General features: G+C 39.9%; 1 protein-coding gene across 5 annotated transcripts in view; it reads left to right on the plus strand.

The window, feature by feature from the left end:
* The window catches only part of Asb5 (ankyrin repeat and SOCS box containing 5), a 47,006-nt gene extending 42,623 nt beyond the window's left edge, over positions 1 to 4,383 (plus strand). For all 5 annotated transcript variants that reach the window (XM_032919158.1, XM_032919156.1, XM_032919157.1 and 2 more), the window contains 2 exons: positions 2,317 to 2,508; positions 3,773 to 4,383. In XM_032919158.1, the coding sequence (XP_032775049.1) occupies positions 2,317 to 2,508; positions 3,773 to 3,900 (320 nt within the window). In that variant the 3' untranslated portion in view covers positions 3,901 to 4,383. The remainder of the gene's footprint in view (positions 1 to 2,316; positions 2,509 to 3,772) is intronic.
* The last annotated feature ends 20,680 nt before the right edge of the window (positions 4,384 to 25,063 follow it).

Raw genomic sequence — 25,063 nt, forward strand, 5'->3', positions numbered from 1 at the left:
CTCTAAATATTAAGGGAATTTATTGTGATGACTTACAGTCTGTAGTCCAACTAGCCCAACAATGGGCAGCTGTGGCTAGTTTAAGTTGGTCTTCTGTAGAAGTAGGTCCAAACTGATGTGCTGGCAAGTAGGTGCAAGCAGTCGAAGAAGAGTGAATCTTCCTTCTTCCAATGTCCATAGGTCTCCAGCAGAAGGTGTGGCCTAGATTAGGATGTGTAGCACCATGCTTGGATCTGGAATTTGCTTTGTCCCAGGCTAACCTGGAGCTCAGAAATCTCCTTGCCTCAGTTTCCTGGGGATTAAAGGCCTGTACTACCTTCCCTAGGCCTAAGCTTTTCATGGCCACTATGCCTCAAGATCTCCATGTCAAGATCCAGATCAGAAACTTGTGTCTTCTATCCTCAAGATCCGGATCACAGATGTACCCTCCAATTCTGGATTGTAGTTCATTCCAGATATAGTCAAGTTGACCACCAGGAATAGCCACCACAGTGGCCTCCCTGCATTAGAGCTGGGAGGCCCTTCGAGCCTCCCCTCACCATCCGTTTTCCCTAGAAGACTGCCTCTGTCACATGGTAGATACTTAGAATATACATGAATTAAGCACTAAGCTTCTATGCTGTCATTTCCTTCCGATATAGTCCATATGTAATTTTAGCAGGCCCATTACATGCTACTCACATTATCTTAGCTGACCTAAGAAACACAAAGGCAAGCCTTATAAGCAGGACTTGAATTCACTGTTTTATTCACATTGCACATAGAGGCTTAAACAAGTTATATTGGGTTTTGTTAATATTGATAGACTGTTATTCCTAGACAGACTGCCCATAAATTTAGTATAACCAATACAGTATATGCTTCATCACACTTCTTCATTTTGCTAGAAACATTTTGTTTCACCAGAATGTATTAAAGAACATTGAAAAATTGCTGTTAGCAATGTTTAACTGGTTGCTATTTTCAGGCCCTTACTCTAATAAACTTGATAAATCCAATGAAGTTCATGACTTCTTTATGAAAATTTACCCAAGAAACATTTCACCAGTAAACATTTTCTATTTGTTTAAAAATACTTAAAGCTATTATTTCTACTGAAAGTTGAAAATAGCAATAATGTTATGAAGGAATTTAAAGTAAACTTGTTATTATCTATAATTTTACAAACTATCAGGAACTGAGTCAGAAAGAATGTAGGATTTTTATTAGTAGACATTTATGGTTTCTGACCATTTACATACTAGACAATGATATATTTTTGTGGTGTTAAATATTACCTGCTCATTACATGGGCTTTTACATGACTCTTATATCCCAGATTTGTGCTAAAATGATAAGTAGGCAATAGAGAAGTTTGAACATATAGGCTTATGTATTCAAAGATTTACTGATTTACGTATTTGGATATTTTGTGTACATGTATATTGGCACATCAGAGGATGGCATCAGACAGGTTTGGGCTGCCATGTAGGTGCTGGGACTTAAACTCTGGTCCTTTGGAGGAACAGTGAGAGCTCTTAACCACTGAGCCATCTTTCTAGGCTTATGTTTCTTCATGAAAACATTTTCAAAAGTTTGATTTTTTAAGAAGATATCACTGAAGTGTTTTTCCACTACAGAGGTTAACTGTCTTTACATGTTTACTAGCTGAAACTCTACAGTTGAAAACTGACAGGCACATTTATATACATTTTACCCAAATGATTCATTATATCTGTATTCATGAGTTTTCAAAGAAACCCACGAGCTTGCATGCCTTAAATGGAAAAATGAAAGTAATATTATTTCAAATAACTTTAAGAGGTATTATTTGTGTTAAAAAATAGGTGTGAACTTAATCATGCTTTTAGGTTAGTAAGATGGCTCAGTGGGTAAAGACACTTGCCCTGCAAGCATTGTGATCTGAGTTTTATCCCTGGAAACCATGTGAAGATGGAGGGAGAAGTTGTCCCATGGCCAAAACATCCACACTGTGGCCAACACACCTGCATACACAGCTCAAGCACACACACAAACAGTAATGATAAATAAATAAGAATCTTTTCCAAAACTTGAATCTCTTTTCTTCTGTCAGAAAAACTATGCAGAAAATTATTTGAAAATAATATCACTAATGTACACACTGCATCTCCAGATGTACCAAGTTTAACAATTTATATGTGCAATATTTATGAGACCTATATTATTAAGAAAATGCTCATTGTCAATAAAGATCCTTTATGTGCCTCTCCCTGCGTTGTCTTCCTTCTTTTCCCTACAGAGATAGCTCCTTGTGTAATGATAGCCTTTTCCTCATTCCTCCCTATTTACATACAGGTGCTGATGTACACAAGGGCAAGTACTGGGACACTCCCTTGCATGCTGCTGCTCAACAGCCCAGTACCGAAATTGTGAACTTATTGATAGAATTTGGAGCGGACATCAATGCCAAGAACACAGAACTTTTGCGGCCTGTCGACATGGTGACATCTAACAGTGCTGTAGAAAGAATACTTCTTCAACATGAAGGTAGAGAGAAAATATGGGAAGGCTTAGGAATGAAAAAAATATACTTTCCCAAAATAGATGAGAGTGAAAGATGCTTTGTTACTGCATGAGTTAACAATGACATGAAATTCCAATTACTTATTATAGAGAAAGAAAAAAACTCAACTTAGGTCCTATGTAAGGAAAATATGATTTTGTGATTTTTATTGTATCTAAATATTTATATTCCTTTAGTAAAATACGTTGGATTTGTTTTAACAATGTATAATGTGTAGTTTTCTGATATAATATTTACTTACATGCACTATTTTAAAAAAATATGTGAATACTGGATAATTGAGCCCTAGGTCTAGCACACAGCACAACAACTCATGCTAGGGCAGTTCTCTACCAATGAGCGACATTTACAGGCACCTTAATACCTCCACAACCACTCCCTCCCCTTGATGCTATTTTTGGAGGAAGTGGGAAACAGAGTTTCCTGTATCTCAGGCTGGCCTGGAACTTACTAAATGCTAACCCTCTGCCTCTGCCACTCCAGGGCTAGAGTTATAGACATGTGCCACCATGCCTGGTTTATGTAGTGCTGTGGCTCAAACTAGATATCCATGTACTCTAGCAATCAGTCTACCAAACTGTGCTCCATCCCCAACCTGTCCATGCCCCATTTCATAAGACATGGTGCATGTTCTGTAGGAAATATTTTTACCTTTAAGACTCCTTTCTCTTATACAAAATTTGTAAACCTCTGAACTAATATAATTGTAATTTAAAATTTTGCCTTTTGGTATGTATCTTCATTCTTTTGAATTAGATCTCCACTGAAGATCGGAATTCATTCTGAGAATTTCAGTGAAACAATAGTTTGACAGAGCTAAGATAACTATGTCTATTATTACTTATTTGTATGTTGTGTGTTTTGCCTGTACACATGTTAAGTACATTGAATGCCTGTTCCCTACAGAAGCCAGAAGAGGGCTCCAGATCGCCTAGAGTTGGAGTTAAGGATATCAGCTATCACATGGGTGCTGGGAACTAAACCCAAGTCCTCTGTAGGAGCAGTGAGTGCTCTTAACTGCAGAGCCACTGCTCCAGTACTATGAACTTTAATGCTTTCAAGAACATGTATGAGACATTTCTAGGTCATGAGATCTCATGAAATATATCTCAAGATAAAAAGACATTTGTCATAAGCCAAATTAGTTTTTATGCTTTTAGTTACTATATCTTACCATGTGTAAGCATTAGCTTTGTCTTTAATAAATGTGTTCCTGTCTTTTTGTAGCTACTCCAAGCTCTCTTTGCCAACTCTGCCGACTCTGCATCCGCAACTACATAGGAAGACAAAGGTTGCATCTTATCCCCCAGATGCAGTTACCAACATTGCTTCAGAATTTCTTACAGTATCGATAACACAGAAAATGGTTTCACTTTCTTGAGGATTCAAAATTTTCTATTTCATTTTCTTTTTAAAATATAGAATGATAAGGGTGATGGTATGTATAAGTTCACCCAGGACAGCCATAAAATCTCAGTGGATTTTCATCTGAAGAATATTCATGGGTAGTGTTTATCAATTTTTATGGTCTTTGGATTATGTTTAAAATACCGATACCATCTTAGCATTCTTGGTGTATCTTCTTGATTTAAAGGAAAGATTAAAATTTATCCATTTTATGTTTTTTTATTATAGAGTGGAAAACAAAATTGCATAGTTTTGCTAAACATTTAGTCGAATTATAAATTTCATCCTGTGTTATTTTTTGAATGATCTGTATTCTCAAGTAATGGGTTAACTGTAATTTTAGCTACTGTTATTGATTACCTCTGTGTTTTTAATATTGACAAAAAATTAGAGCAACTAATATGCTTTTTGAAATAAAGATGACTCATGTACTTCCTATTGTAATGATCAATTCAGAAAAGAAAGATAATCTCTGCTCCTTTATAGAGATATCTCAAATATATTTTCACATAATAAGTTTCATGGTAGACTGAAAGAAGGCCTGAAAGTTAGTCCTGCCCTCACATAGACAGACCTAGGAGGCTAAAAACCTGTAAGGGCTCTTTGAATACCTTCTCAAGAGAAGTTTCTGAAGGGATGTCTTCAGAGCTTTCTTATGTTACTGTAGTCTTCTCCTAGTTCAAAAACTGTCAGGATCTAGCAATAACACACTGAAGAAAATGGACTCTGCCTCAGTGATGAAGGCTTGAGTTACATTCTGGGACTTAGTTCATACAGTGAGAGAGAGTTTCACACTAACTGTCTCAGAAGAATATGTGCCAGGGCTCTCTAACTCCTGAATGTCTGCACTATAAGTGACTGGGTCTCTTGATAAATGAATTCCTTGGCTTCAGTATTTGAGATAGGGCCAATGATCAAGAAAGTGGTAGAGTGCTTGCCTAGCAAGCACAAGGCCCAGGGTTCGGTCCCCAGCTCCGAAAAAAAGAAAAAAAAAAAGAAAGTAGATGAATTCATTCCATGTCCCCTTTCTCTTGTTTCACACTAGGATGAAGAGGGCTTTCTTTCCATATACAGTTACATGCACCCCTACTAGAAGGAGGTTAGAAGAGTCACATTAGCATTCTCTAAGAGGAAAATGATGTATAGGTGTCTTTGGTTGATAAGAGACATATAACTGTAACACAGTCCCACTATAGAAAACTCACATCAGAAAAGACAACAGAAAATTATTTGGGTGACTACAGGTCTGACAGGGTCCTAAAGATGGACATAACTAGAACCACACTGAAAGCTTTAGTTATTTATTGAAAGAGTAAATGTTTTTAAGTTAACTGTTCATGGAAATGTAGTTTTATAGGTAAGGGGCACTGACTGTGTTTTAGGCAGAGGAAGCAGAGTAGCCACATGGTGTCTGGAAGTCTATATCTTCTGCCTTATATTATGAACCTTCTTTGATGTGAAGATCCTTTTGAAATGAGCACATTCTGGCCCCATGGCATCTCTATAACACTTGCTTTCCTGACACACTCAAAGCTTGCAGGGGACAGATGCTGGCTGATAAACACACATGGAGAGTAGATTCCCTAGAAGTACCCTAGAACTACCAACTTCTCAGAGTTAGACGTCCTCCCTGGAAAAACTGGACTAAAAGTGAAAAGGTTTGGATTAACTAAGTTATCTGAACAGTTTCCATCCCCTAACCCCCAAAGAAAGTGAAAGATTACTGAATTGGCTGCATTTGGCCAAATTTCACGTGGGAAGGAGAAGCTTGAGATAACAAAAAGTAAATTATTTCTGTTTATAGTAGACTTTTTGCATACATGAGCATGTAGTTTGTCCCATTTTCACTCACAATGTATGGTTTCCATAGGTCAAAACAATTTTTTCCACAGTGAAAAAAAATTTTATTTATATGGTCAAAACTGTTTTAAAATGTATTTGAGCCCTAAAATTACTTGTAAAGTCCTTTCACAGGGATTGCCTAAGACCATCTGAGAACACAGATATGTACAGTATTATTAATAAAAGTAGCAAAATTAGTTATGAAGTAGCAACAAAAATAATGTTGTGATTCAAGGATTACAACATAAGGAATTATATCAAAGGGTCACAGCATTAAGAAGGTTGAGAACCACTGTTGTAAATCCTTCCTGGGTAAATTACCTAGAGAAAATAAAATTCTACTTGCTTTAGACAGGCAAGGGGGACTGTGTAGTTGTTGAAACTGTCAGAAGAATTCCTCTTCTCACAGCACACATCTTTGCTGTGTTACTGTCTCTCTGTTTCTGTGACTCATGGCTGGATAGGTCTTGTTTCTTGTCACGACGAAGAAATAACATTGCAAACTTCAGTTTCTGTTTTCATGTGAAAGACTTAAGATTAAAGAGGGAGGAAGCATAGGTTAGACTACTGGTAGGTGAGAAAGTTGGCTTTGTAACAGCTAATACCAAGAAACAACCAAATGAGTGAGATGTATTCATTAATTTTCTATTGTTTCTATATAATTCCATGATTACAACCAATGTAACTAATAGATAAAGGGCTTACTTGGGTTTATGGTCCTAAAGCAATGGTTCTTAACCTTCCTAATGCTGTGATCCTGTAGTACAGTCCTTCATGTTGTGGTGATCCTTCCCCACCCCAAAATTATTTTTGTTGCTACTCCATAATGGTAATTCTGCTACTGTTATGAATCAGAATGTAAATATTTTTGGAGATAGAGGTTTGCCAAAGGGGTCATGACCCATAAGTTGAGAACCTCTGTTCTTTCAGGATAAGAGTCCATCACTATCAGAGAAGGGCAGCATGATATCAGACAGACAACATGGCAGTTGTAGCAATAAACTGAGAGTTCATGTCTTGAACCACAATTGCAAAATAGAGATAGAGCACTGAGGATGACCATAGACTTTGAAACCTCAAAGCCCACATCCAGTGGTATACACGCTTCAGTAAGGCTATAGCTCTCTAAACCTAAACAGGCACACACTGGGAACCAAATATTCAAGTGCATGAACCTATGAGAGGCATTCTCACTAAAACAACTACATGCGGCCATCTTAGGTCATGATACCCAGATGCAGTATACAAAGACCTAAAGCCATATTGGTGACGTTAAGCAGGGTCAACAACAGAATAAGTTGAGCCCAGCCCACATGCTGCTCCATAAGAGTGTATAAAAGAAATGCATTTTATATGATTTAACAAGTAAGTATAAAAACAGTTCTATTATATAGCAGTAGATGCTGATAAGATAGAAATATCTAATGCCAGGAGTTTATGAGGACTTTCATCTTATTTCTTCTCTTCACTTCTCAGTTATTACCTTTCCTGATAAGAAATTGTGAGGAACTTTTACAAGTGCATGTGGGCTACAGAGTACCTACTGCTGCTTAATGACAGCAAGTTAAATGACAATTTAATTCAATTAATGACAAATTAAAGTCTTGTCATCCTACTGGCAAGAAACTTCTCTAATTTAACATCTTCAATCATCCAGTTTGGTAATGTCAGAATTTTGAAGTAACCCAACAAGAATTAAGTGGAGAAACAAAGAAATAAAAGTATTGACATAATGTCTTCAAACCCTTTTCCACCTAGCATCCCCCAAGTTGAATCTGTGGTTGAATTTTCATGGACAATCTATAGAAAATCCAATATTCTTTCATCACCACAAATTCTGCTTACAGATGAGGATCCAATTTCCTTTCCAAAAACATACACAATGTCAATGGCCTTGATGTGCCCTCATACTGGTGAAGTACTGCCCAGGCTCCTCTCATTAACTTAGATTTTCTTACATGTTGGCTGAAACTATTTGAAATGTATGAATATAAGTGATGTGTTCCACTTGCAGCATTTGCAGAGTAACAGCCATTGTATAGTCTCCATCTACCCACCTCTATGGCAACACCAGAGGACACATGACCCAATAGGGCCCTTCTGCACCTTCCTGGCTCACTGTGCTTAGCTAATTTTATGTCAACAACACAAGCTAAAATCATTGTGAAGAGGGAAACGTAATTGAGAAAACAATCCCCCAAACTGGTCTGTGGGCAAGTTTGTGTGATTGTAGTGATGATTGATGTAGGAGGTCCAAGATCATTGTGGGCAGTGCCATCCCCTAGGCTGGTGGTCCCAGGTGCTGTAATAAAACAGGCTAAGCAAGCCCTGAAGAACAAGTCAGTAAGCACCACTCCTCTATGAGCTCTGCATCAGCTCCCGTCTCCGGGCTCCTATAATGTTTTGTTTCTCCCCTGACTTTCATTACTAATAAAGTGTGATATGGAACTGTAAATTAATATAGGCACTTTTCTCCTCAAGATGCTTTTGATCATGGTGTTTTGACATGGCAACAGAAACCCCCAATTAAGACAATCAAGGCCTGAATGTGAAAATTGCTTCTTTTTTAAGTTATTTTAAAATGTGTTTGTCTTCTTTAGTTAAAATTTTTATTTTTATTTATTAATCGTATATTTTTATTTATGTCTCAAATATTATCCCCTTGCCGAGTTTCCCCTCCAGAAACTGGCTAGTTCCCCTGCTTCTATGAGGGTGCTTTTCCACCCACTCATCCACTCCCTCCCACCTCCCTGCCCTGACATTCCCCTGCACTGGGGCATCTAGTCTTCATAAGACCAAGGGCCTCCCCTCCACCCTGACAAGGCCATCCTTTGCTACATATGCAGCTGGAGCCAGAGGTCTATCCCTTTGTACTCTTGGGATGGGATGGTACCCTGGGAACTCTGGGGGGTTTGGTTGATTGATACTGTTGTTGTTCTTATGGGGTTACAAACCCCTTCAGTTCCTTCAGTCCTTTCTCTAACTCTGTATTTGTCATGCTCTGACAGTGCCTCTCAAAAGACAGTTATATCAGGCTTCTGTCAGCGTGCACTTCTTGGCATCCACAATATTGTCTGGGTTTGGTGGCTATATGTAGGATGGATCCCCAGGTGTGGCAGTCTCTGGATAGCCTTTTCTTCAGTCTCTGTTCCACACTTTGTCCCCTTATTTGTTCCTGTGAGTATTTTGTTCCCCCTTCTTAGAAGGACTGAAGCATCTACACTTTGGTCTTCCTTCTTCTTGAGCTTCATGTGGTCTGTGAATTGTATCTTGAAAATTGCTTCTTAAACCATGACACAAATCACAAACAAAATGTCAGTGTTTGGCTACAAAAACTTTTTAGTTTGTAAGGCTCATTTAGGATCACATACCTTAATAAACTGGAAGTAAAACATAAACCCTATTTATCTCCATTTTAAGGACCAGGCCTGATGTTAAAAATATCTGTAAGGTACCAGCTTCAGGAATAGATCATGAGTCTGAGAAATTAAATCATAAGACACCAACTCTAGGAATAGACCATAAATCCAGAACAAAATCATAAAACCCCCTCCCAAAGAACAGCCTGGAGATAACCACAAAAATGGGGAAATACCTTATCTCAGAATGGGCCATCTCTACTGGACAGCCCTATTTCGTCAGATGGTTGAATGTTCATGACATAGAAATACAGATCACTGATCACCTGTGAGCCCCTAGCATCCACCAATGAAATTTTAGATTACTTAATCCTTCTAGAGAGTTTCTCCAGTTCCCTATAGGAAGACCTGTGTGCCTTTGTCTGGGGTCACCATTTCTAAGAATGGTTGACCCTTGTGTCCTGTGTTTTTGCAGAATAAGTGCTCTTTGTTTTTGCATATTTGAGTCTGGGGTCTTCATCAATTTTGGACCCTTACAAAACACATTTTCTTACATTATAACTTTAGTGATGTGTACAGTAAATCCTTTATGTCTGGCTTTAAATAAAATGTATGGTAAAGCCTTTTAGTCTGAATTTGAGTGAAATGTTTCAGCAAAGCCTTTGCTATGTTTGGGTAAATCAATAGAGGCTGAGAAGTCATTATGAGACTCTCTCTGCAAAGTCTGCACTTCATGCTAGGTGAGAGCTTGTAGTTGCACTGATCTTAGTCCTAAGACAGTTTTGGTAAACCCGAAGTTCTTACTTTTGATTATGGTTGGCCATGGTCAAAAGGGATTGAAATTTGTGTGTGTTGTTTGCTCTCATGGGAGGAAAGGGCAAGATAACTTTGGTAGCTGGAACCTTTCCCAGCCCCAATTAACCTTGTGTGATGTTTGAATAAAGTTAACTGAAGTGAGCTAGCTGGGTGTCAGTCTTCCCAGAGAGGCTGTGAGGCTTAGGATGTTGGTGAGCTTCTCTCTTTATGGCAGCACCTACAACCAACACAAATCAATATTTAACCTCAGGGAATCAGAGTCCAATGTTGGGGTAATCTACCCTCACACATAGCACCTGTATGAAGATGTGCCCTTTCTTTCTCTATTATTAATTGCTACGCTAGAGGTGCCAGAACATGTAAATGTTTGTAGCTAGCTTACCTGCCTAAAAAGCAAGGCAAGCAGCCTTGGTGGGGGGAGAATTACTCCCACTACACTAACAGCTTTATTTTTTGTATGAGAAAGACATGTGGCACTGGAGGAATAGAGAGATGCTGGCTGAAGATGTGGAGGAGAGAGGAAGAGAAAGGCAGAGAGATGGAAGGAGAAAGGGCACAGAACACAGAGGTAGAGCAGAGACAGAGCCACATGGAAAGACCCGTGCAGAGAAGTTGGGTTGAGAGTGGGGGACTAGTTGATAGACTGCACCAGAAAACAGGCAAATCGCCCTAGATTTTACACTTATCTCCATGTTGTGTTTTTATTAATAAATCGCAAGCAGGATCCCCAAAAGCCCCCAGTACAAGATTCAATAGCTGAGCCACACACTCTACACACTTCACTCTACAGCTCCTGATTCACTTTTCTAAAAAACAGTTGGAAACTTGGTATAGTTTAAAAAAAAAGAAAGATATTTATTCCCACTGGAGTTTTCATTTGTGAACTGACAGTTATAGCTCATTATAGTTTCTTCCACTTGGAGCTAGTTTGCCATTTACTGGAACACAGGCAAAAAAGTGCCTCGGGGAACTGTGAGAGAGGCTTCAGGAAAAAGGGTAGAGGGTCTTTACCTTTGGTGAATTTTGTTTCCTGGATTGTTCTTAGACTTGATTTCATGCCTTCTGTGACAAACTTTTTTTTTTTTTAACTTGAGTATTTCTTATTTACATTTCGAGTGTTATTCCCTTTCCCGGTTTCCGGGCCAACATCCCCCTAGTCCCTCCCCCTCCCCTTCTGTGTGGGTGTTCCCCTCCCCATCCTCCCCCCATTGCCGCCCTCCCCCCAGCAATCACGTTCACTGGGGGTTCAGTCTTAGCAGGACCCAGGGCTTCCCCTTACACTGATGATCTTACTAGAATATTCAATGCTACCTATGAGGTCAGAGTCCAGGGTCAGTCCATGTATAGTCTTTAGTTAGTGGCTTAGTCCCTGGAAGCTCTGGTTGCTTGGCATTGTTGTTCATATGGGGTCTCGAGCCCCTTCAAGCTCTTCCAGTTCTTTCTCTGATTCCTTCAACGGGGGTCCCGTTCTCAGTTCAGTGGTTTGCTGCAGGCATTCGCCTCTGTATTTGTTGTATTCTTGCTGTGTCTCTCAGGAGAGATCTACATGCGGTTCCTGTCAGCCTGCACTTCTTTGCTTCATCCATCTTGTCTAATTGGATGGCTGTATATGTATGGGCCACATGTGGGGCAGGCTCTGAATGGGTGTTCCTTCTGTCTCTGTTTTAATCTTTGCCTCTCTATTCCCTGCCAAGGGTATTCTTGTTCCCCTTTTAAAGAAGGAGTGAAGCATTCACATTTTGATCATCTGTCTTGAGTTTCATGTGTTCTAGGCATCTAGGGTAATTCAAGCATTTGGGCTAATAGCCACTTATCAATGAGTGTGACAAACTTTTACACTCACTTTATAAGGCATGTTTGTTCTTGTTGGATCTCAGAACATACCTATAGAACCCAATCTGGTCAGTGTACCCTGAACCTTCATGTAGCTTTCTGCCTTGCTTTCATACTTTCTCAGATACAATCTATTGTATATGCAAGGAAATTATGTTTTAATTGGGCTGTCCTGAGAAAGTTCTTAGAAAGAGCTACTCTGGTAATATTTAGCATGTGCTTACTAATTTACATGATTTTCTGATTATATTTTTCTGAACTCAAACAACCTTCCTTGGATCATGGCTTTCTTTGTTAAATTCATGTCTAAAAGCACACCAAAAAAGAAAAAAGTAAGATTGTCTGCAACATTAGATGTAGTCTGCCCGTTCTTTTAGGTCCTTGGATCCCAAGTGCAGCAGACAAGATCTGTACATGTTGGCTGAAAAGTCACCAGCCATTAGTCGGCATTATCCATTTTCATTTGTGTAGACAAAGGGAAGGATGCACTTTCAAATATTATTGTGGAATATGCTTCTGATATACATCTAGCCTGGATTCATACTATGAGTAGATTAATGAAAAAGAGTTTCTAGACATATTAGCTTTAAAATCATTCAGCTTAATATCATTTGAGGGATTGAAATATTTAGGTAAACAATTAAATCTTATAATCACTTTAAAGAAGTGTATTCTAATTGTTCCCAGAATCAGGAGCCTTCTACAGCATCCACGAAACAGACAGGGTAACTCTCTTCAGATGATCTCTAGAGGAAATAGAAACCAAACAAACAAAACTTCATAGAAAGAAAAAAGCTCTCACACCTTTCACAATGCTTGACAGTATTGTCTCTTATTGGAACCTTTAATGTAAAGCAAGTAAATTGTTCTCAGTGATTCAAAATAAAACTCTTTTCAATCTTTGATCTTGGAGGGATCTAATAATCATACACTATTTGTTGACCAAACTCAAGTGGGGGCACAAAGATGTTTGTCCTCTGCCCCTAAGGTCAGTAGAGATTTGTGAGGTCCTAACATCTCATTGACTCACCCTAATTCCTGCTTTTTATGGTACTATATTTTTTTTTTTTTTTATTAACTTGAGTATTTCTTATGTACATTTCGAGGTTATTCCCTTTCCGGTTTCCGGGCAAACATCCTTCCCTCCCACCCTTCCTTATGGGTGTTCCCTCCCCACCCTCCCCCATTGCCGCCCTCCCCCGACAGTCTAGTTCACTGGGGTTCAGTCTTAGCAGGACCCAGGGCTTCCCCTTCCACTGGTGCTCTTACTAGGATATTCATTGCTACCTATGAGGTCAGAGTCCAGGGTCAGTCCATGTATAGTCTTTTAGGTAGTGGCTTAGTCCTGGAAGCTCTGGTTGCTTGGCATTGTTGTACATATGGGGTCTCAAGCCCCTTCAAGCTCTTTCAGTTCTTTCTCTGATTCCTTCAACGGGGGTCCCGTTCTCAGTTCAGTGGTTTGCTGCTGGCATTCGCCTCTGTATTTGTTGTATTCTGGCTGTGTCTCTCAGGATCGATCTACATCCGACTCCTGTCGGTCTGCACTTCTTTGCTTCATCCATCTTGTCTAATTGGGTGGCTGTATATGTATGGGCCACATGTGGGGCAGGCTCTGAATGGGTGTTCCTTCAGTCTCTGTTTTAATCTTTGCCTCTCTCTTCCCTGCCAAGGGTATTCTTGTTCCCCTTTTTAAAGAAGGGTGAAGCCTTCACATTTTGATCATCCGTCTTGAGTTTCATTTGTTCTAGGCATCTAGGGTAATTCAAGCATTTGGGCTAATGGCCACTTATCAGTGAGTGCATACCATGTATGTCTTTCTGTGATTGGGTTAGCTCACTCAGGATGATATTTTCCAGTTCAACCATTTGCCTCGAATTTCATAAAGTCATTGTTTTTGATAGCTGAGTAATATTCCATTGTGTAGATGTACCACATTTTCTGTATCCATTCCTCTGTTGAAGGGCATCTGGGTTCTTTCCAGCTTCTGGCTATTATAAATAAGGCTGCGATGAACATAGTGGAGCACGTGTCTTTTTTATATGTTGGGGCATCTTTTGGGTATATGCCCAAGAGAGGTATAGCTGGATCCTCAGGCAGTTCAATGTCCAATTTTCTGAGGAACCTCCAGACTGATTTCCAGAATGGTTGTACCAGTCTGCAACCCCACCAACAATGGAGGAGTGTTCCTCTTTCTCCCCATCCTCGCCCGCATTTGCTGTCACCTGAGTTTTTGATCTTAGCCATTCTCACTGGTGTGAGGTGAAATCTCAGGGTTGTTTTGATTTGCATTTCCCTGATGACTAAAGATGTTGAACATTTCTTTAGGTGTTTCTCAGCCATTCGGCATTCCTCAGCTGTGAATTCTTTGTTTAGCTCTGAACCCCATTTTTTAATAGGGTTATTTGTCTCCCTGCGGTCTAACTTTTTGAGTTCTTTGTATATTTTGGATATAAGGCCTCTATCTGTTGTAGGATTGGTAAAGATCTTTTCCCAATCTGTTGGTTGCCGTTTTGTCCTAACCACAGTGTCCTTTGCCTTACAGAAGCTTTGCAGTTTTATGAGATCCCATTTGTCGATTCTTGATCTTAGAGCATAAGCCATGGGTGTTTTGTTCAGGAAATTTTTTCCAGTGACAATGTGTTCCAGATGCTTCCCTAGTTTTTCTTCTATTAGTTTGAGTGTGTCTTGTTTGGTGTGGAGGTCCTTGATCCACTTGGACTTAAGCTTTGTACAGGGTGATAAGCATGGATCGATCTGCATTCTTCTACATGTTGACCTCCAGTTGAACCATCACCATTTGCTGAAAATGCTATCTTTTTTCCATTGGATGGTTTTGGCTCCTTTGTCAAAAATCAAGTGACCATAGGTGTGTGGGTTCATTTCTGGGTCTTCAATTCTATTCCATTGGTCTATCTGTCTGTCTCTGTACCAATACCATGCAGTTTTTATCACTATTGCTCTGTAATACTGCTTGAGTTCAGGGATAGCGATTCCCCCTGAAGTCCTTTCATTGTTGAGGATAGTTTAGCTATCCTGGGTTTTTTTTTGTTATTCCAGATGAATTTGCAAATTGTTCTGTCTAACTCTTTGAAGAATTGGATTGGTATTTTGATGGGGATTGCATTGAATCTGTAGATCGCTTTTGGTAAAATGGCCATTTTTACTATATTAATCCTGCCAATCCATGAGCATGGGAGATCTTTCCATCTTCTGAGGTCTTCTTCAATTTCTTTCTTCAGAGGCTTGAAGTTCTTGTTGTACAAATCTTTTACTTGCTTGGTTAAAGTCACACAGAGGTACTTTATATTATTTGGGTCTATTATGAAGGGTGTCGTTTCCCTAATTTCTTTCTCAGCTTGTTTCTCTTTTGTGTAGAGGAAGGCTACTAATTTCTTTGAGTTAATTTTAAACCCAGCCACTTTGCTGAAGTTGTTTATCAGCTTTAGTAGTTCTCTGGTGGAACTTTTGGGATCACTTAAATATCCTATCATATCATCTGCAAATAGTGATATTTTGACTTCTTCTTTTCCGATCTGTATCCCCTTGACCTCCTTTTGTTGTCTGATTGCTCTGGGTAGAACTTCAAGAACTATATTGAATAAGTAGGGAGAGAGTGGGCAGCCTTGTCTAGTCCCTGATTTTAGTGGGATTGCTTCAAGTTTCTCTCCATTTAGTTTAATGTTAGTCACTGGTTTGCTGTATATGGCTTTTTTACTATGTTTGGTATGGGCCTTGGATTCTATTCTTTCCAGGACTTTTATCATGAAGGGGTGTTGAATTTTGTCAAATGCTTTCTCAGCATCTAATGAAATGATCATGTGGTTTTGTTCTTTCAGTTTGTTTATATAATGGATCACGTTGATGGTTTTCCGTATATTAAACCATCCCTGCATGCCTGGGATGAAGCCTACTTGATCATGGTGGATGATTGTTTTGATGTGCTCTTGGATTCGGTTTGCCAGAATTTTGTTGAGTATTTTTGCGTCGATGTTCATAAGGGAAATTGGTCTGAAGTTCTCTTTCTTTGTTGGGTCTTTGTGTGGTTTAGGTATAAGAGTAATTGTGGCTTCATAGAAGGAGTTCGGTAGTGCTCCATCTGTTTCAATTTTGTGGAATAGTTTGGATAATATTGGTATGAGGTCTTCTATGAAGGTCTGATAGAATTCTGCACTAAACCTGTCTGGACCTGGGCTCTTTTTGGTTGGGAGACCTTTAATGACTGCTTCTATTTCCTTAGGAGTTATGGGGTTGTTTAACTGGTTTATCTGTTCCTGATTTAACTTCGGTACCTGGTATCTGTCTAGGAAATTGTCCATTTCCTGCAGATTTTCAAGTTTTATTGAATATAGGCTTTTATAGTAAGATCTGATGATTTTTTGAATTTCCTCTGAATCTGTAGTTATGTCTCCCTTTTCATTTCTGATTTTGTTAATTTGGACACACTCTCTGTGTCCTCTCGTTAGTCTGGCTAAGGGTTTATCTATCTTGTTGATTTTCTCAAAGAACCAACTTTTGGTTCTGTTGATTCTTTCTATGGTCCTTTTTGTTTCTACTTGGTTGATTTCGGCTCTGAGTTTGATTATTTCCTGCCTTCTACTCCTCCTGGGTGTATTTGCTTCTTTTTGTTCTAGAGCTTTTAGGTGTGCTGTCAAGCTGCTGACATATGCTCTTTCCTGTTTCTTTCTGCAGGCACTCAGCGCTATGAGTTTTCCTCTTAGCACAGCTTTCATCGTGTCCCATAAGTTTGGGTATGTTGTACCTTCATTTTCATTAAATTCTAAAAAGTTTTTAATTTCTTTCTTTATTTCTTCCTTGACCAGGTTATCATTGAGTAGAGCATTGTTCAATTTCCACGTATATGTGGGCATTCTTCCCTTATTGTTATTGAAGTCCAGCTTTAGGCCGTGGTGGTCCGATAGCACGCATGGGATTATTTCTATCTTTCTGTACCTGTTGAGGCCCGTTTTTTGACCAATTATATGGTCAATTTTGGAGAAAGTACCATGAGGAGCTGAGAAGAAGGTATATCCTTTTGCATTAGGGTAGAACGTTCTATAAATATCCGTTAAGTCCATTTGGCTCATGACTTCTCTTAGTCTGTCTACGTCTCTGTTTAATTTCTGTTTCCATGATCTGTCCATTGATGAGAGTGGGGTGTTGAAGTCTCCTACTATTATTGTGTGAGGTGCAATGTGTGTTTTGAGCTTTAGTAAGGTTTCTTTTACGTATGTAGGTGCCCTTGTATTTGGGGCATAGATATATAGGATTGAGAGTTCATCTTGGTGGATTTTTCCTTTGATAAATATAAAGTGTCCTTCCTTATCTTTTCTGATGAATTTTAGTTGGAAATTGATTTATTTGATATTAGAATGGCTACTCCAGCTTGCTTCTTCAGACCATTTGCTTGGAAAGTTGTTTTCCAGCCTTTCACTCTGAGGTAGTGTCTGTCTTTGTCTCTGAGGTGTGTTTCCTGTAGGCAGCAGAATGAAGGGTCCTCGTTGCGTATCCAGTTTGTTAATCTATGTCTTTTTATTGGGGAGTTGAGGCCATTGAAGTTGAGAGATATTAAGGAATAGTGATTATTGCTTCCTGTTATATTCATATTTGGATGTGTTATGTTTGTGTGCTTTTCTTCTCTTTGTTTTGTTACCAAGACGATTAGTTTCTTGCCTCTTCCTGGGTATAGCTTGCCTCCTTATGTTGGGCTTTACCATTTATTATCCTTTGTAGTGCTGGATTTGTAGAAAGATATTGTGTAAATTTGGTTTTGTCATGGAATATCTTGGTTTCTCCATCTATGTTAATTGAGAGTTTTGCAGGATACAGTAGCCTGGGCTGGCATTTGTGTTCTCTTAGGGTCTGTATGACATCAGTCCAGGATCTTCTGGCCTTCATAGTTTCTGGCGAAAAATCTGATGTGATTCTGATAGGTCTGCTTTTATATGTTACTTGACCTTTTTCCCTTACTGCTTTTAATATTCTTTCTTTATTTTGTGCGTTTGGTGTTTTGACTATTATGTGACGGGAGGTGTTTCTTTTCTCGTCCAATCTATTTGGAGTTCTGTAGGCTTCTTGTATGCCTATGGGTATCTCTTTTTTTAGGTTAGGGAAGTTTTCTTCTATGATTTTGTTGAAGATATGTACTGGTCCTTTGAGCTGGGAGTCTTCACTCTCTTCTATACCTATTATCCTTAGGTTTGATCTTCTCATTGAGTCCTGGATTTCCTGTATGTTTTGGATCAGTAGCTTTTTCTGCTTTACATTATCTTTGACAGTTGAGTCAATGATTTCTATGGAATCTTCTGCTCCTGAGATTCTCTCTTCCATCTCTTGTATTCTGTTGGTGAAGCTCGTATCTATAGCTCCTTGTCTCTTCTTTTGGTTTTCTATATCCAGGGTTGTTTCCATGTGTTCTTTCTTGATTGCTTCTATTTCCATTTTTAATTCCTTCCACTGTTTGATTGTGTTTTCCTGGAATTCTTTCAGGGATTTTTGTGTCTCCGCTCTATGGGCTTCTACTTGTTTATTTATGTTTTCCTGGAATTCTTTCAGGCATTTTTTCGATTCCTCTCTGCAGGCTTCTACTTGTTCTCTAAGGGAGTTCATCATGTCTTTCTTGAAGTTCTCCAGCATCATGGTCAAATATGATTTTGAATCTAGATCTTGCTTTTCTGGTGTGTTTGGATATTCCATGTTTGTTTTGATGGGAGAATTGGGCTCTGATGGTGCCATGTAGTCTTGGTTTCTGTTGCTTGGGTTCCTGCGCTTGCCTCTCGCCATCAAATTATCTCTAGTGTTACTTTGTTCTGCTATTTCTGACAGTGGCTAGACTGTCCTATAGGCCTGTGTGTCAGGAGTGCTGTAGACCTGTTTTCCTCTCTTTCAGTCAGTTATGGGGACAGAGTGTTCTGCTTTCGGGCATGTAGTTTTTCCTTTCTACAGGTCTTCAGCTGTTCCTGTGGACTTGTGCCGTGAGTTCACCAGGCAGGTCACTTGCAGCAGAAAAGTTGGTCTTACCTGTGGTCCCGAGGCTCAAGTTCGCTCGCGGGGTGCTGCCCACGGGCTCTCCGCGGCGGCAGCGACCAGGAAGATCTGTGCCGCCCCTTCCGGGAGCCTCCGTGCACCAGGGTTCCAGATGGATTCTGGTGCTTTCCTCTGGAATCAGTAATGTGTGCAGAGTGCAGTCTCTTCTGGTTTCGCAGGCGTGTCTGCCTCTCTGAAGGTTTAGCTCTCCCTCCCACGGGATTTGGGTGCAGAGAACTGTTTATCCGGTCTGTTTCCTTCAGGTTCCGGCGGTGTGTCAGGCAGGGCTCCTGGTACTATACTTTTAAGAGTTATAGCTCTGAAGGGAAAGTTATCCTGAAAGTCAGAGAGCCAAAGAATAACACAAAGTCAAACCACACAACAAACCTCACACGAGAGATTTTTGGGAAAAACAGGAGGGAAGCGGCTGCCTCTGCTTGGGAGAGAAGCAGCAAAGAAGTAAGCAGGAGACAGGCTTGACATAGGTGTTTGTTGTAAGTGGGGAGGACTTTCCCGGATGACCTGGATTTCAAGGGATTTTGTGGCCTGACCCTCGAGCAAGTTCAAGGGATTGATGGGATTTTTTAGCCTGCCCCTAGGGTCTTTTTTTTTTCTATAGGGCAGGTCTTGGCTACTCACACACACCCAGGAGCGAGAAACAGCCATTAAGGCTGCTAGAGAAGTTGTATCTCAGGGCTTACTATTGGGTTTGGGGTGGAAGCTGAGAGAACTCGCTTTAGAGACAATAGCATAAAAAGGAGAGCTTCATTTTCTGTTCAAGCAGGAAGGCAGCCAGTTTGGAATCTATACATCATCCACAAAGGGAGATTATACATTTAGAAATGTATAAATGTAGGATGGGAACATAAATAGAGAGGGGAAGTACAGGGTAGACTAGTGCATTGACCAATCATATTTTGACACAAAGGATTAAGTAAGGAAGTTAACATTGGTGACTGGGTCTTATCTGGGTCACCTGGTTTCAGGGTATTGATTCTGCTATTACAGTCAAGTACTCTCCTTGACTCTGGTCTGGAATTTAGAATGAACAGAGAACAAAGAAGTGAGCAGGCTGCACATAGTTAATTATGTCAAGACAAGCAATAATACACTTACTACTTGTGTGCCTTGGTTTAGACAATGGGATAACAGCAACTCCCCGCTTTATATCCTTTACTGGTTAATGGACAAACACAAAATCCTGAGGAAGCAGGTTAGGAGAGGGTTCTGGCGTCTAAGAACATAAACTCAGTTTTGGCCCTGCCAGCAAGATAGAGTTTGTTCCCGAGATGTCTGGTCTCAGTACATTGTCTTTAACACAATACTAACAATCCAATGAACAGGAAGCAGCTAGTTCGTAGATGCCTTGATAAAAGGTGGGTGACCTAGTAGTAGGGGAAATCTTTTCTTCAGCTATCAGTCAGCATTCTTTCAGAAAAGAGAAGTTGTTCTATGTACCGATCTCTGAGAACTTAATGTAAGAAATGTTTTAAGCAGATGCCAAAAAAATGAACATCTAAAACAGGAACATGGAATTACTACTGCTATTGATGCTTCTGGAAGCATTAGCAACACCATTGTGGACGTTGGCTCTATAGACTCAGAATTCTGAGCAGAGATTGCCTGCAGCTAGTTGCAGGAACTCCAGGGGACCATCTGAGAATAAAATGTGGGTCTCAAACTTCTTGGGACAACTTGAGGGTGGTCTCTAAAATCTCTATAAGAGTACGATGAAACCAGGAAAGAGTGGGAGAAAAATGAAGGAAAAGAAAGAAAAATTGGTTTGGATACGGGAAGCAATTGTAGTGCCATTAGTGCTTTGTTGTTATGGCAACATGGAAATTACTAGCAAGCAAATGGGGACCAGCAAATCCAGCTTCTCTTCCTCTAGCCTCCTAGGTTTTTTCAGTCTCCATTATCGGCAGAGTTTACCACATGTTTAACAAAAGAGATGTCAGAATCCCAGTTTAGCAGAATAGAAAGTATGTTGTACCAGAGATGCATGTACTCAACAAATGGCACATTACAGAAATAAAACTCTAACTTCAGAGTAAGCCTCCAGAATTAAACCTGAGGAGATAGCTAATTTGCATCTGTGGGTCTTAGCTACCAAATCTTGTGTTAGTCTTCACGCATAAATACTTTCTATAAGCCTCATGGGTTACTTATTTCCCATTATTCATAAAACAATGGAAATATCATGGACTTGTTAACATGGAAGGTTGAAAATTTCATGGGTCCCCAAATATAAACAATGAACTACAGGAAACTTCTAAGTGCTGAGAGGAGAATTAGCTTTTCCCAGGGGTGAATGCCTTTATTGGTTATCCAATGCAAAGTGGTAAGTTTTGAAGTCATATATGTAGTTCATGAGTGGTAAGCTGCAGGGCCTGTCACTGCCTCTACCCAGTGAGATAACACCAGGAGCTACCACAGCTGTGATGGCACATCCTCTCCAGCCTCCCCAAGTGTCTCTGTGGCGATGGCACCTCAGCTGAAGCTGCCTACAGCAGGGACTGTCTTCCATTCCTGACTCATGTGCCTGATGTAGGAAAAAGGGTGAAAAAGCCCTCCAATCACTAAGCCCCTCAAGTTCGGGACTTGAAATCCTACCAATTCTCACCCTGAAAGTGCCCTGGAAACTCTACCCAGTAAAAAATCTATATAAATCCCTCTCTATTATTCAATCCCTTGCTGTCTTCTCACTGGAGCAGAGGCAGCCACCATCCTGGGATTCTCTCTCTCAGTAAATCTCTTCTGTGAAGTTTATTGTAGAGTGTGACTTTGTATTTGTGTTCCTCTGCTCTCAACTCTCAGGATAACTTTCCCTTCAGAGTTGCAACACTTAACAATACATGTACCATTAAGAAAGCCAAACTCAGCTGTGTGTGTGTGTGTGTGTGTGTGTGTGTGTGTGTGTGTGTGTGTGTGTGTGTGTGTTTTGTTACATGCATTTAAGATACAACACTAACTTAGCCCAATAAATAGGATGCAGCTAGTTCTTTAGATATCTTTAGCATGAGATAGGTGAGCTAGCTGTGGGGGAAACCTTTACTTCAGGTCTATGTGTTTGTGCATACACATGCATATCGCTATGTGTACATGATGATAATAAAGGAAAGGAGGCTATCAACCTGAGAGTGCAGGGATGTGAATGGTTCAGGGAGGATAGCGGATAGAGGCTGGAGAGAGGAAAGGGGAAAGTGTTGTGATTCTATTTTTACTAAAAATGTTTTTAAAACAGCATATATCTGTGTCCCTCATTCCATATGAAACTACGCTTTCTCCTATTATGAAACAGTTCCAGAGTCATAGAAATGCTGATTTACACTGAGGACAAATTACTGCCTGTCTCCTCTGTTGTTTTAAGAACTACGTATTTGATTTAAATCTTTAATCCTCAACCCCATCCCGAAAGTTTTATCTTATTTGTATAATGGACAAATAAGGTAGGTTAACTAACTTGCCCAAAGTCACACAGCCAATTAGAAGAACCAATTCTTTAAAGCTTCTCTTAAAAATAGTATTTTAGTCATGTGTTTCTGCCTGTATGTGGATATGCACATGTGAGTGCAGGCTCTCTGAAGAGGCCAGAGATGTCTGATTCCCCAGAGCTGATATTATACTGACCATGAGCTGCCTGACATCGCTCTGAGAACTGAATTCAGTCCTTTGCAAGAGCAGTATATGCCCTTAACCCCTGAACCATTTCTCTAGCTCTCTAGGCTCTGAAACTGTGTCTTAGTCCATCAGAATAATACCACCTTCTGAAATCCAATTCAAGATTTAAAAGTCAATTCCTCTGAGAGTATTTTTTAGATTTCCTCAGGCTTGTTCCTCGTTCCATTGTGGAACATAGATACATATGCACGCAGAAATGCGCACTCACAAGGTACAGTGTTCTGCCTCTTTTCACCAGCAGTGTTTGGGTGCTATCAATAATTCCCTAGCTCAGAGAAGAGAGAGCCAGTCTGCTGCCTGCATCTCCCTGCCACTAACACTGCTTGCAATCCTGGAAGGGGAGAGTGTGGTCTGGGACGAATGCTGTGGTCCCGGTCTCCTTTCTGTGTTCCCGGGCACTACTGGTGTACCAACTGCAAAGGAAAGACAGGAAAGGTGGTCCCCAGGCCACATTTCCTTCCAGGGAATCTGTGAGGCAGAGAGAAGGTGAAAGCAGACCCTAGGAGGAGTGGGAACTAGTCAAGTTGGGAGCAAGTGCCAGAGGGACAAGAGAAGAATAAAGACCTTCTCTGTGAGTCTTAACGTCATAGCTGGTTTAGGCAAAGGCATTCCCTGTGGCGATCTTCCATGAACCAGCTTCTCAGAGACAATATTTGCTACTTCATATTGCTTTATTCCACATGAACCATACTGGAAGGGCATGGGAAGATCCAAGAAGGGAAAGTCATTGGCTTGAGGTTAAGGCTAGCTAGATACCTCATTAGCATGAAAAAGAATTCCAGGCACTATGCTACGTGACAAAGTAACCTGGTCCTCTCAGAACAAGTCTCAGAACAAGTACAGAGACTGGTAGAGAGCGGCTCTATTCCTGCTGTTCTTAAATCTCTGAGATTCCAGTGGTATGAACTCACTCAACCTCCCCAGTTCTTATGCCTGCTTGGTAGCACACCCTACTTGCCATGCGCCTGTCACACACACACACACACACACACACACACACACACACACACACACTATACAAACATATAACTTATTATATATTTAATGTTTCTTATATATTTGTTGTATATAATATTTATATTAATATCTAGGTAAACTATTAAGGCCTAGATGAAATGTTAAGGCCTATGTAACGGTTACCTGTCTAGCCTGCCATTTTGTGCTCCTATTAATAGTATAAAGAAATTTTCTCATATGTTGTTTCTGTTGTTATTGGGAAATTTTCTCATGTCCACAAGTTGATTATGTATTCTGTTATGTTCTGTGCTCTTGGAAACCAATCATGCTAGAACTGCTTTGCATAGTTACCCACAATAAGCTTGGACTCAAACTTACCATCCAGCAGCACTTCCTGCACCTGTGTGTGAGCTCTTATGGTATTTGCTTTGATAAGCTGCCCCTGGAATGTACCCCAATGTAAAAGAGACACCTATATCAATATAAGACTTTCCTGGGAACTGACATACTACTTGGCAGAAAGAGATAGTACATGGGTAACTGACATCCTGGCTGTGAAGTTAAGACATAAGTATTAGACAAGGCAAGTCCCCTGCTACAGTTGACTACCCCAACCAATGGGAGAAGGATAATTGTACAACAAAGACATGTTCCTAAGGAAATCCCCTATCCCTAAATTCTGATTGGTGGAATAACTTGCACAGATTTTTTGGATTTTAGGCTTAAAAACCCAGTAGGACCTTAACTCAGGGTGGCAGTTCAGCTCCTGGAATGCGGCCATGATCAATCAGTCTTGGGATGTGGCATTCAGTAAATCATTCTATCCCTATTTGATTGAGATTGGCCTTTGAGTGTTTTGGGTGGTGATTCCCAGACCCAAATATACATACATACATACATACATACATACATACATACATTCATACACAAACACACACACACTACATATACATATAAACTTATACATATACGTATACTTATACATATATACATATACATAATATATATAAAATCTTGCTCAAAGTCTATATAGCTAATTAGAAGAAGAAACAATTCCTAGGCTTGCCCAAAAATATTAGTGTAGTTATGTGTATATGTCTATGTTATATATGGTATATATGCACATACACATACATGCACACATAATAGCATGGAAGCACTTGTCAGTGAATGTAGAAGGAAATAATAAAAGAAATGAACACCATCTCACACTAGTGCTGGCACTGTTGGACCACATGGCATCAGCAAGGTGTTCCCATCTCAGTCAGCCAAACTCGCCATGTTTCCAGGGCAGGTCACTGCCACACTAGCCCCACACAATGACTGCCCATCTCTTGGTTAGCTGTCATAAATCTCAATAACCTGACAAAATAAAAACTCTAGAGGCTTGTAAGTTATCAATCAGATTTATATCAGTAAATTCTCACCCCATGAAACATCCACACAATAAACTCAGAGCCAACTGATATTAACATAAACCGTCCACCTAGAGAAGACAAATTGTCCTGTAATTTTCCATCCCTTTTAAGATATTCATAACTACCTGTGGCTATTTAAAGCCACACGGATCTGAGTCATCCTTCTCTTCTTCCATCTTCCT

This window comes from Rattus rattus, chromosome 13 (assembly GCF_011064425.1).
Source record: "Rattus rattus isolate New Zealand chromosome 13, Rrattus_CSIRO_v1, whole genome shotgun sequence".
NCBI classification, from domain to species: domain Eukaryota; kingdom Metazoa; phylum Chordata; class Mammalia; order Rodentia; family Muridae; genus Rattus; species Rattus rattus.